At 43.0% G+C, this 13,122-nt stretch overlaps 1 protein-coding gene across 2 annotated transcripts in view; it reads left to right on the top strand.

Moving 5' to 3' along the window:
- Window positions 1–10,414, top strand: part of PGR (progesterone receptor) — a 99,357-nt gene extending 88,943 nt beyond the window's left edge. Inside the window, exons 6-8 of one of the 2 annotated variants that reach the window (XM_081951234.1) lie at window positions 2,511–2,641; window positions 3,903–4,060; window positions 9,604–10,414. In XM_081951234.1, the coding sequence (XP_081807360.1) occupies window positions 2,511–2,641; window positions 3,903–4,060; window positions 9,604–9,714 (400 nt within the window). In that variant the 3' untranslated portion in view covers window positions 9,715–10,414. Of the gene's footprint in view, window positions 1–2,510; window positions 2,642–3,902; window positions 4,061–9,558 lie in introns of both variants that reach the window. The other variant, XM_081951233.1, reaches the window with a different exon arrangement.
- The last annotated feature ends 2,708 nt before the right edge of the window (window positions 10,415–13,122 follow it).

The raw sequence follows: 13,122 nt of genomic DNA, 5'->3' as shown, positions 1-13,122 counted from the left end.
GTGTTGTACATGATCTTTTTTTTCAATAGTGTGTTTTTGTATTTATAAAACTATAAATGGGGCCAACAGTTCAAAATAAAAGATAAACAATGGTATTCCAATAAAAACAACCAAAATCCTTATTAATGTTAGATTTTTCTCTTGCTTTCCTTATTCATATATTCTTTCTCCCAAGTTGTAGCTCTAAGTATCTGAAATGGTTTAAGAGGACAGCATTGTCATTAAAATAATTCAGTCTCCAGAGTAATATTAAGAGTGTATTAGGAATTAGGGAACTATTATCATGACAAGGAACTATTGAGACAAATAAAGCAGAGTTTTCATTGAGGTGGTAGTTTGATCAATGTTTTAGCTGTTTCATTAGCACAGAGCAGTTTTAAATTAGTGGACTGGGATGTAAGTACATGGCTATGTAGGTTTTGGAAGTGATTTTGATTTTGATGCGTTATCATATTAATTGTGTAATGCTCCTATGAGCAGCTTATGTGCAGTGCATTGATCATTGACTGGCTCAGACCAGGAGAGATTCTGGTGAGGGAACTTGCTTAACTTTAGAAAGAGTGCAGAGAAGGTCAACAAAGATGATTAGGGAACTGGAGGCTAAAACATAGGAAGAACAGTTTAAAAAATTGGGTATGTATAATTTAATGAAAAGAAGGACTAGGGGAGACATGACAGCAGTGTTCCAATATCCAAGGGGTTGCTGCAAAGAAGAGGGGGTCAACCTATTCTCCAAAGTACTTGAGAGCAGGATAAGAAGCAATGGATGGAAAATAATCAAGGAGAGAAGCAACCTAGAACTAAAGAGAAATTTCCTGTCAGTTAGAACAATTAATCAGTGGAACTACTTGCCTCCAGAAGTTGTGGGGGCTCCAACCCTGGAGGATTTTAAAAAGAGATTGGACAACCATTTGTCTGAAAGGGTGTAGGGTTTTCTCCTTGAACAGAGGGTTGGACTAGAAGACCTCTAAGGTCCTTTCCAACTCTTGTTATTCTAATAAAAGTATCTTCAAGTCATAGAAACCTCTTCAACATAATGGCTAGATCTGAGTACAGCTCAGATTCTTGTAGTTAAAAGGCAGTATCACTCAGAATTAGCCTTGTTGCATAGCCCAGTTGAGATGAATGATCTTCAGCATCCCAACTGTTTCTTTGTTGGTCCTCTTCTGATGCAGCTCATTACTGTATTGCTCCTACACAAAATGACAGAATATTATGTATACAAAGATATACATACGTCAAGTAAGCAGAGCTTGTATAAATAACTATTGTGGGCCTGTTGGCCTCCGGCCCCTGAGATGAGGAGGAGGCGTGGGAGTCAGGGTCTGCATGAAGACGACCTGAGAGGTCTGAGGCGGAAGAGGGAATGGAGTTGTCAGAGAGAGAGAGAGAGAGGCAGAGCCTGGGCCTTTCATCAGCCCTCAGATGGAGAGTCAACAGCTCCCAGGTCTGGAGGTGGCTGATGAGGAAGAGGAGGAACAGCTGGGTCCAGTACATGATGTGCGGCTGTGCAGAAGGCAGAGGAGAGGAGAACAGTGGAAATCTGTGGGCTGATCCTTGGGACGGAAGAGCCATCGCTGCTAGCGGAACCCCACTCTAGCTCTGAGGATAAAAGGCAGGGGGGCGGAGATGAATAGATGTGGCAGACAATTATTCATCTCCCTGCTTGACAGACTTGTTAGTCTGCTGTGAGAGAGAAGCTTTTTGACGGGGCTGCTGGCATTCCTAATAAAGGAATCTTTGAGCTAACTTGAGAGGCTTTGTCGTGTTTGTGGAGCTGGGTCAGAACAAAAACCTACCTCTAATATGTTGATACTACAACTTCCAGTATGTCTATGTTATTCGCTAGGCACAATAGGCACAAGGGACTACAAAATGTTTTCAGAAAATGTAAAAATATGAAAAGTAAATTGGAACTAACCAAAAGTTTATATATTTAACTTTAACTTTTATTCAATTTATTCAATTTCTAGATTGAATTTAAATTCTTCTTATTTTATTAGATGTGTACTTATTCTGATTTGTTTCCTGCAATGTATTAGCAACTCTCAATTTACCCTTGAGCAAAATTTTGATCACATAAATACTTGGATTAAGTGTGAAAAATGTTCGTAAGTCACTTTTTTGGGGTGCCTTTGTAAATGTTGAACACTCACTGACAAACAGTTGTAAGTTGAGGGGTACCTCTATCTTTATAACTCTAAGCTTTTGGGTTATTACTAACCTGAGAATGAGGCTCTACAGTATGTAGGTAAACAAGCTTGAGACCTACAAGAATGGATAAGGCAGCCTCTTCACCAAGAAAGAAGACTGTTTCTCCAGGTTAGAAAAAGTTGGTTTAAGACAATCTTCCCAGCTCAGCTTTCTTGTCACTGAATCCTGATTCTGGCTTGCTATAAGAATTTTTATTCCAAGTAGTGCTATATTGCAAAGTGAGCACCTTAAAGTACCCCACAGGCTTGATACTTAATTTGTTAGCTTTGGCTTTTCTCTTCTGGGTGATGCATAAGACAGAGGATGAAAGAATCATCGTTCTATTCCCTGTGCCTGTCCATGTGGCAAATTCCACAAGAGTTTGTCAAGCTACAAGTAAGCTGTGAAGAGTTCCTTTGCATGAAAGCCCTGCTCCTCCTGAATACAAGTAAGCCACATCTGCCCCCCCCCTTTCTTTTTTCTTTGTGCAAATTGTTGCTGGGTTGTACCCGTCTCACTGAACCAGGTGCCTGGATGAAAAGAAGCAAGAGTTTTCAATAACATTACAGCATCCTGTTGTGGGGCTGGCCTGTTGCGTGCAGAAGTCCTGTGAAAAGCATCCGCTGATCAGTTCATCTCTCTCTAAGACAGGGGTGTCAAACTCAAGGCCCACAGGGCTGGCCTGGAAATAGCAAAGTACCGGCCTGCGATGCCTCTGGCAGCCAAAACTCATATTTGGCCTGGATGGCCTCCTGCAGCACTCTGCAGGCCAAAATGGGGCATGGGGGGCCCACGTGTGTCTCCCGTGCCCCGTTTTCGGCCTGGACAGCCTCCTGCAGCACCCCGCCCACCAAAACTGGGCATGTGGTTTTGGTTGGCAAAGTGCTGCAGGAGGCCATCCAGGCTAAAAACAGGGCACGGGACGTCCATGTGCCCCCTATTCCCCATTTTGGCCAGCAGGGTGCTGCAGGAGGCGTCGGTCCTGTCTTCCCTCTGGCCGACCACAGAGAAGTCCAGTTTGACACCCCTGCTCTAAGATTATCCTGTTTTATTTAGACTTGAGCAAATGTGAAGAAAGGAAAGTAGCCTGCCAGAGTTAACACAGTGAAACAAAGTCAAGGCAAGCATCCCAGCAGCAGAAATATGGGCCTTGGCTCAGCTTTCTGTCTGAAAAATACCTGAGCCAAAAGCAGAGGGTCGGCAGATGGATGGAAGGATGCTTGCATCTGCAATCTTATGATTCACCCAAAACAAAGCGTTTCAAGAAGACTAAAAATATATATACATCTATTTAAAAAATACAAGGAGGTGTTGCGAGGTCTATTTCCCCCTAAACAGGGATGGGTTGCTGCCGGCGTTACTGCTGGTTTGCTGCGCACGCGCTTTGCGCATTTTGCAAGAAAAGCCCAGTTGTTTATTCGGAGCGCGATGTCGGCACAACCTGAGTGAACCCAGCTCTGACCCCGCTCAGTTCACGCCTTGCCTCGGACCCTGTTTGCCCCTCCCCCCCAAGGTGTGTCACCAGGCCCATTCCCCAACAAAGCAATTTCACGAGTCACAGAAGTCACTCCCGCTGGCCCTTGCCATGGAGATGGCCTTGACCCTGGACAGCTAAGAATCTGAATATACTGAACGGTATATTTCTGTTGTTTGAAATTTGAACCTGAGAGGTGAAATATTTTTTGTCCCTCCCCTCCCCCAAAATGCAGTTCCTTTGGAAGGACTCAGAAGCCAAAATCAGTTTGATGATATGAGATCCAGTTATATCAGAGAGCTGGTCAAAGCAATTGGACTGAGACAGAAAGGGGTTGTAGCCAGTTCTCAACGTTTCTACCAGCTCACAAAGCTTATGGACTCCATGCATGATGTAAGTTTTCTTTTAAAATTATGTATATTATAAGGATGTAATATAATTTTGTACTATCTTGAAAGCTGGGATATTACTCTTGTTTTGTGCCAGATCATCCGATACTCTAGAGCAGGGGTGTCAAACTCAATTTCATTAAGGGCCACATCAAGGCTGTGGTCGACCTTGGGGGGCTGGCTGGGTGTGGCCGACTGGGTGGGTGTGGCTGATTGGATGGGTGTGGCCGACTGGGTGGGTGTGGCCAACTGGGTGGGCATGGCCAACTTGACGCCAATCCCCAAATTGCCGGCATGTTTCCTCTTCGCATTGGGTAGACCAGGCCGAAGCTACGTTTCTCATCCTTATTCTCTTGGCCTGTCAATTGTAAATCTATTTTCAGTTCTATTTCCATTTTGTCAGATAAAATTTGTTCTACATCTGCCATTTCTTTAAGAGCATCTTTTGAACATAGTCTATCCATAGAAGCAGACTTCATTACCAACATTGTTGGCATTGTGACTATTTTCTGATCCCATTCTTTGATGATTTCCTTCAGTATTTTTACTGTTGTTTTGCAACATTTTACAGGCATATAAATGTTTTCTTTAGTGTAAACTTTAGTCCACTCTAGTGTCCAATTTCTGAAAGTCATGCAATTGCTTATTTCTGTTACCTTTTGTAAAAATCAAAACAGGATCTATTTCCCACAAGAAAGTGTTTGTTCTTTATAGCTAATTCCAAAATCTCATTGTAAAAGTTTTGATGCTCCAATTTTAACCAGACGCTTTGCTCATTTATAAGATCAAAATCTTATTTTGGTTTTTGCTCTTTATTTCAGGTGCTTTAAATTCTTAAATTTACGATTAAAAATTTCTCTGTCACAGTTGCAAACAAGATTGTTGCTTCTGTAATCTAGTGCTCGAACCCACAGAAAACCACTAATCTGCCCTTTCCTGCAAGGAGCATCTGCCTGGAGTACATGTGGACAATATCACATCCTCTTTTAATCCAGAGAGATTTCAAGGAACCTCTTTATTCACTGGTTCCTTGGTCTAAGCAATCATCAGTTCTCCTTTTTAGTTCACTATGCCTCCGCTAAAAGCCTCAATCAGTTGAAGATTTTGGATACTATTGAAGGGCACTGTTCTGACCTAGGCTTCCCAAGAGCATGAAGCAAACTTCTTGTCCTGACAAAAAACCCTTTTATTAATTTACTGTGAATTCTGCTCATTCACATCCAGCAAAGTCTTTCAAGGGAGGATTTACAGTCACAGACCTTCTCTGGCTTGGAGAGCTGACAGGCTGATATCTGCAAAACCTGGCAAGGAGTCTCGGAGAGTCATGAACCAATTAAGCGAACTAATTGTCTCCTGCAAACTCCACTCCCCTTGCTCCTCTTTTATTTCCTCTGGGAGGGGCCATTCATCATCCACCTGTGGCCTTACTTCCAAGTTGAGCCCTGTTCTTTAGTTGTTCCCTTTGTCTGGCAACTCTGCATCCGCACACTGGGAACACGCTCCAGCTGTTCATCTGCCTCACTGATGTCTGACTCTGAAGGCAGCTGATAACTGGCATATGGCTCTGGCCTCCTCTCTCCCTCTGACACAGAGCCCTCATCAGAGCCTTCCCCAGACTCCAGGACTGGCCCATGTTCCTCCCCAACCTCCTCACTGTCCGAATCTGCTGCCAGCTCTGCTGGCTGCTGGCGGGCCACAACAGGCAAGCCCATGTAGTACACATACACAATACAATACAATACACTAGCAGAGTTGGAAGGTACCTTGGAGGTCTTCTAGTCTAACCCCCTGCCTAGCCAGGAAACCCTATACCATTTCAGACAAATGGCTATCCAACATCTTCTTAAAGACTTCCAGTGTTGGGGCATTCACAACTTCTGGAGGCAAGCTGTTCCACTGATTAATTGTTCTAACTGTCAGGAAGTTTCTCCTCAGTTCTAAGTTGCTTCTCTCCTTGATTAGTTTCCACCCATTGCTTCTTTTCCTGCCCTCAGGTTCTTTGGAGAATAGCTTGACTCCATCTTCTTTGTGGCAACCCCTGAGATATTGGAACACTGCTATCATGTCTCCCCTAGTCCTTCTTTCTATTAAACTAGACATACCCAGTTCCTGCAACCGTTCTTCATATGTTTTAGTCTCCAGTCCCCTAATCCTCTTTGTTGCTCTTCTCTGCACTCTTTCTAGAGTCTCACCATCTTTTTTACATCATGGCGACCAAAACTGAATGCAGTATTCCAAGTGTGGCCTTACCAAGGCATTATAAAGTGGTATTAACACTTCATGTGATCTTGATTCTATCCCTCTGTTGATGCAGCCTAGAACTGTGTTGGCTTTTTTGGCAGCTGCTGCACACTGCTGGCTCATATTTAAGTGGTTGTCCACTAGGACTCCAAGATCCCTCTCACAGTTACTATTATTGAGCAAGGTACCACCTATACTGTACCTATGCATTTTGTTTTTCTTGCGTAAATGTAATAATGCAATAATAATTATTGCATTGTTATTGCAATAATGCTTTCTGGAGATAGGTAAGGTGCGAGTAACTATGAACAGTGAACTATGAACAGGACACTGGAATAGATGCAATTGGTGCACAAGATGAACTTTTGCAAAGGACCTCCCAACCGCTGCTGTTCTTCTAAGAGAAGCTGCACGACTGTATACTTTTGCTATAGTGAAACATTTCTCAGCTTTAGCAACTATAAAATGTGTGGACTTCAACTTCCAGAAGTTCCCGGCCAGAATGCTGCAATTCTGGAAGTTGAAAACTCTACAGTTTGCAGAGAAGACCATACAATCCAAGACCAGACTGGAGAGCTACACAAAAACACAAATACCTTGGATGTGGCTCATTCCCACAGTTATCTTTGGATTGCAATGTTTAATGTGACCGAATTAGGGAATCCTTCAATAGACGCAAAGTAACCAAACTAACTGTAGTTATTTTTTTTTAACTGATTTTTTTTTTAAGAATCCCTTGAGTTAAACTCAACACCTGGTAATTACCTGGATACCTCATGCAATTTTCCTAGCAGCAATGCAAAAGTAATTCACAATCGCATTCTTTTGAGAGTGTATATTCCACTTCTCAATTTACAGTAGCCCACTGCTCTGAGAATTCCTGCTGGTCTGTCATCCCAGGATTAATTAGATTATTTATTTATTTATTCCTGGTCACTCATGCTAGGCAGCTTGTAATCATTTTAGCTGGACTTAGTTGCATGGCATTAATTAATGTTAAATGGAATTAACAAAGTAGAATATTTAGCGTTTGTTCTGGCCTCGTTCCGTTTCTGCAGCGAGCATGCCCTTTGGCATGTACCGTATTTTTCGGAGTATAAGACGCACCTTTTTCCCTCAGAAAATCTGGGTGCATCTTATACACTGAATACAGCATTATTTGCCTCAAGAAACCCTGCCTCCTTCACCAAAATGGCCGTGCATAGCCTTTAGGAGCCTTCTAGAGTGCTTCTGGGGGCTGGGGAGGACACAAATGAGTGAAAACCAGGCCATTGTTTGCTCATTTCCGCCCCACCAGCTCCCAGGAGCATGCCCTTTTTTGACAAAAAGTGGACCTGTTTTTGTGAAAAATTAGGTGTTTTTTTGCTCATTTTTGGCTGCGCCAGCCCCCAGGAGCACTCTACAAGCCTCCTAAAGGCTATGCATGCCCTTTTTTTATTTAAAAAAATGGACCTGTTTTTTCAAAAAAAAACCGGGCCATTTTTGGGAGGTGTGCAGAGTGCAAAAACTTTTTTTTAATTTGCCTCTTCAAAATCTTGGTCTGTCTTATACTCCGGTGCATCTTATGCTCCGAAAAATGTGGTAAGTCACAGAGCAGCATGGCCCTTGACTTCCCCTGATCTCCCCTTTGCCCAAAACAAGTGTTGGGATGAATAATATTATATTCATATGATGTTCTTGCTCCAAATGGAATTGTATACTGTGATTTCAGTCAGTCCAAGGGCTGGCTTCTGCTTGCATTCTTATATAATTCAACGATAACTTTTGGGAGGTTTTCTGGATTCATATCAGGGGTGGGTTGCTGGAGTTTCGCAAGGATTTGGGTGATCCTCTAGCTAGGATTCTGTCCGAACCCACCCACCCCACCCCCCTCCCCCCTCCCAGGAGTCTCCATGCAGTCCGTTAATCGTGCAAGGTAAGTGCAGGGCCCTCATGGAGGCTCATGGAGGGCAAACAAACGGGCCTACCGGAAGTTCTGGAAGTCTGGAAACGGGCCATTTCCGGCCTCCGGAGGGCCTCCTGAGCCCCAGGGTAGCAGCTTTTGCCCTCCCGGAGGCTTGAGGAAAACCTCCAGAGCCTGGGGAAGGTGAAAAACGGGCCTACCGCAAAGTTCGGAAGTCCCGAAACAGACCGTTTCCGTAGGGCCTCCAGAGCCAGGGGAAGCAGTTTTTGCCCTCCTGGAGGCTCAAGAAAAGCCTCCGGAGGCCTGGGAGGGCAAAAAATGTTCCCCCTGCCACGGCAGGGAACCCGTTGCTGGAACTTTAAAAGCCCAACCCTGATTCAATCAGAAAATGACCGTATGGGTTTAGTTCACACAAATCCCTAAGCCAGTATTTATCAATCTAGGCAACTGAATTCTCCAGCCACCTGGGAATTGAAGTCCACACAAAGCTACCGAGTTTAAGAAATGCTTCCCTAAACTACGCTGTGTTGGGTTGATTCAGTATTATAAGCTTCAATTTTCATCAGTCTTTGTTTGGATATCAGATAACTGAGATTTAAAGCAGAATAGCAACAATAAATGACTCTAGGGTTTGTATCAAGCTATTACAACTTCGGATTGATAAAATACATATTGAACAAATGATTTTATTATATAATTACCCAGTGGTCAGTTTGGACTGGTAGAGTCAGATCTAACACATTTTTGTTAAGAAACTACCACTCGCCAATCAACGATTAACAAAATGGGAAAGTGCCATGCAGTTCTTTCAGATCACACCAGCTCTCTTCACCCAACCCCACTAAGTCATCCTTTGCTAAAAAAAAATATTAAAATAAACCATGGTTTACAGATCACAAACCTGGCATTATTCTACAACAAGCATTTCCAGGGTGAAATGCTACGGTTTGGGCGAACCAGTATTTCCGATGATCAGATGTGACGCACAATTTCTATTAGCTAGAAAGCAGGATTTTCTGCTTTCTAGCTAATATAAATCACATGGCACAGCCGATTCCTCCCCCCTCGCTGTTCTACTTACCTTTGGAGGTGTGCTTGGTAGCAGGCTCCGCCCGCCCACTCGGACGTCATCACGTCCAATTTTTAATACTCTGCGCATACGCAGAGGTTGCCCGTGCACGCTCAATTTCAGAACCAGTAGCGAAGGTAAGTTGATTTCACCCCTGAAGCAATCCCATTTTGGTCGGCATCATGTTTACCCAATGTATGTGGCATTTGACTCAAGGGACCATTTGACCAGATGTGATGCAATTTCCATCTCTGCCCTGTGCCCTCCTCTCCCTCTTATTTTAATATAGCTTGTGAAGCAACTTCACTTATACTGTCTCAACACATTTCTTCAGTCCCGGACGCTGAGTGTTGAATTCCCGGAGATGATGTCAGAAGTGATAGCTGCCCAGCTTCCGAAGATACTGGCCGGAATGGTGAAACCACTTCTCTTTCATAAAAAGTGACCTGCCTCTCAATCTATCTACAACCCCTCCTACCCCCTATCTCTTCTCTCCTCCCCTCCCCTCCCTCCTCCTCTCTCTCTCTCTCTCTCTCTCAACATTTGTAGAGATAACATACAAAAAATGTGTATTTTTTAAAAAAATTGTTGGAGAATATTTTGGGTGGGTGAGATTTAGCAATGTTGGGAATAGCCCCAGCTCCTGTGCCATTTTGTATGTCTACATTTTATGGATTAGACCTGGATTAAGTCATACTTGGAAGAGACACATCAAATCACAGAGATGTCAAACATGGATCAGTAACTGACACTGATTTCATGGGCCTCTTTGGTGTCTGGCCAAATCTAAAGCCAGTGTACTTTGTTTGCAAACCTTTACTCGCTGAGCCTATTTCACACATCATGAACTTTTTAAAATTCCTTTGCAAGTATTTTTGGCCCAAGGAATGACCAATACTTGTCCTGAGAAGTGTTTTATAATAGGCCTGATTAAATTTCTGCTCAGATAGCCATTTGAGATAAGTTTTTTTTTAAAGGAAGTTACCTTGTACATTTTCCCTTCATATTATTCATTTTTGAAATTGCTATAATGGAGTAAAACTTCGGCTTTTATTACGTTTCTGTCTCTCTCTGTGTGGCTACATGTGTATATGTATATAAATATGCCAGAACATGGTACAATTAAAATAGAAATCATCTTCTAAGCTCGGAATGTATTCCCTTTACTTTTCGATTTGTCTTACTTTTCAACACCCAAGAAAGGGACATTTGCAAAACGGAATTCTCATTTCTATTGCATTTGTAATGTGCGCAAATTGCCTGGAATCAATGATCACACCACAGGTTGGCATAGGCAAAGTGAATTTCTGACTTTGTTCTTCATTTCAGATCTCCAAAACAAAGGTCACAATAGAGGAATTATCCTGCCTTAAAAGCATTTTCTCTGAAAGCGCATTGATTTTAGTGGAGCAAATTGACTAACTTTACACATTGCACTAAGCCAGAGGTGGTATTCAGCAGGTTCTGACCAGTTCTGGAAAACAGGTAGCGGAAATTTTGAATAGCAAAGAGCCAGTAAATACCACCTCTGACTGGTCCCACCCCCATCTATTCTCTGTCTCCTCGGGTCCCAGCTGATTGGGAGGGAATGGAGATTTTACAGTATCCTTCCCCTTGAGTGGGGAGGGAAGGGAGTGTTTACAGTATCCTTTCCCTGGAATGGAGTGGGAATGGAAATTTTACAGTATCCTTCCCCTGCCACGCCCGCCACGCCATGCCCACCAAGCCATGGCCACAGAACCGGTAGTGAGTTGTTCCGTTTTATTTTAACCATTTAGTACATTGTTCAACTTAGCCATAGTTCCTAGCTTAACGTGTTTTGTGAAGCCAGCCAATAGTAACTAATTCAACAAGCAATCCATAGATCACTGTAACGTATGGATTCAGTGATTGATCCTCCTTATTGGATAGAGTAGAATAATAGAGTTGGAAGAGACCTTGGAGGTCTTCTAGTTCAACCACCTGCTTAGGTAGGAAATTCTACACCACTTCAGACAATCTTCTTAAAACCTTCCAGTGTTGCAGCATTTACAAGTTCTGGAGGCACATTATTCCATTGATTAATTGTTCTACTTAATCCTCCTTATTGATTTGTTTTATACTCTGCCTTTCTTCAAGGAGCTGAAGATGGCTTACACAGGAATCTCCACCACAACGCCTTGTAGAGTATAGACTGAGACAGTCACAGTGAATTGCCATGATTCAGCTGGACCCGAATTTATGTCTCTTCACCTTAATCCAACACTTTAACAAGCATTGGGTCACCAACCAATGATGGCAATTTCAATCACATGATCTCAATGGCCATCTTGACTTTGTTGATACCCTCATGAACGTTATGCATGTTTAAGATGGCAGCCTTTAATTTCCAGTATGAAGTGAAAAGTGAGCATTGGCTCAATAATCACAAGACATCAGCAAAATATGTGTCTTTATCGCAGAGGGGTGTGCTTTTCCTCCACCATTCCCTCTAGTTAGGGCACAAAGGCCAACTCTCCCTAATGTTAATTTTTTTTAAAGTGTAAAGTCTCTTTACAGTGCGATATCGACAGAGTTATTTTTGTTATTTTTGCATTACACATGGATTTTATCTTTCCTTCAAGCAATGTCAATGTATTACATTTATATCCCACTTTGCAACTAGGAGCCGAAGGCAAGATGCTCAGGTATCTGTACAATAGAGCATAATCTGTCATGATTTCCATAAACACCCAAATAGCATGGTTGACCATGCTGCCTACGGAGGAGAAGAAATATTCTTTGGTTCTTCTGGACCACATCAGGTTGAGAAAGGTGGCAATTGAGTATAAGCGGCTTAACAAATTTTCATTGGCAGGAGTATTTACCACAAAGGCCCTGCTGCAGAGAGTGGATCGCAGGGCTTCCCAATATTGAAATAAAGCAATTTGAATGTAGGTAATCATTCTGGATTTGATTGGCTGTTCCTGCCACCATCTGTTGTGGTGTTAGGGGTTTCTTCCTTGTTTTCTATGCCTGAAAGAGCCTTACAAACAGGGGTGAGTTTCAGCCAGTATGGACTGGTTCAATTGAACGATCAGCTGAGAGTGAACTGGTTCGCTCTGATGATCAGGTTGGCCTGCCCGCCCGCCCTTCCACTTTACTTACCTATATCCTCTCAGCTGATTAGTGCAACAGAGCAGATTGCTGCGCCTCTGCTGTGTTACTCCCCAAGAAGTAACATGTAAGGTAAGTTTTGGCAAAAGTGTGTGAGTGAAGCTAGCACGAATGCTCGTGAAACACATAATCACTGAACCGGTTGTTAAACCAGCAAGATCCCACCACTGCTTACAAGATAGATGAAAGAGAAGTAACGAATAATTCTAGGCAACCTGTTGAAGCCTAGCACAATTCAGGATGTCACATCTACTACATCTCACCCAGGAAACTTATGATTTTGTTATCGTGTGGTGCTTTCCTCTCTGGCAAATAGCTGGTTTCTTGCTCTTGCAGCTGACCTCGGGACCAAAAGCATCCCTGCTTTGTTCACAATGTCAGACCTGCAGTTATATTGCTTTTAGGATCGTTGGCCTGCCACACTTTCTCTCTCTCTCTTTACTATGCTGTTTCATTAGTGGGGTAAATGGGAGGGGGAATAGTAAGGAGTAGAATTGTAGAATGTGTTGCTGTCATAATAGAACATTTCTTTCTAGAAGCCCAAGGTCATCTTTTGTCTCTGCACCTGACTGGAACTAGATGGGTGGAAATGCCAGCGTGGCAGAGGAAGATTGGACCATATGATGGACTTGTGGGTGTGGGGGGAAGGTTTTGAACTTTCAACTGGGTGGAAACCGAGGAAGCTTTCAGATTCGGGATTCCACAGATGTGCCAACAT

This window comes from Natrix helvetica (assembly GCF_964273705.1).
Source record: "Natrix helvetica genome assembly, chromosome: 4".
Taxonomy (NCBI): Eukaryota; Metazoa; Chordata; class Lepidosauria; order Squamata; family Natricidae; genus Natrix; species Natrix helvetica.
Note: the sequence above shows the minus strand (reverse complement) of the source record. Positions and strands in the feature narration are given on the sequence as shown.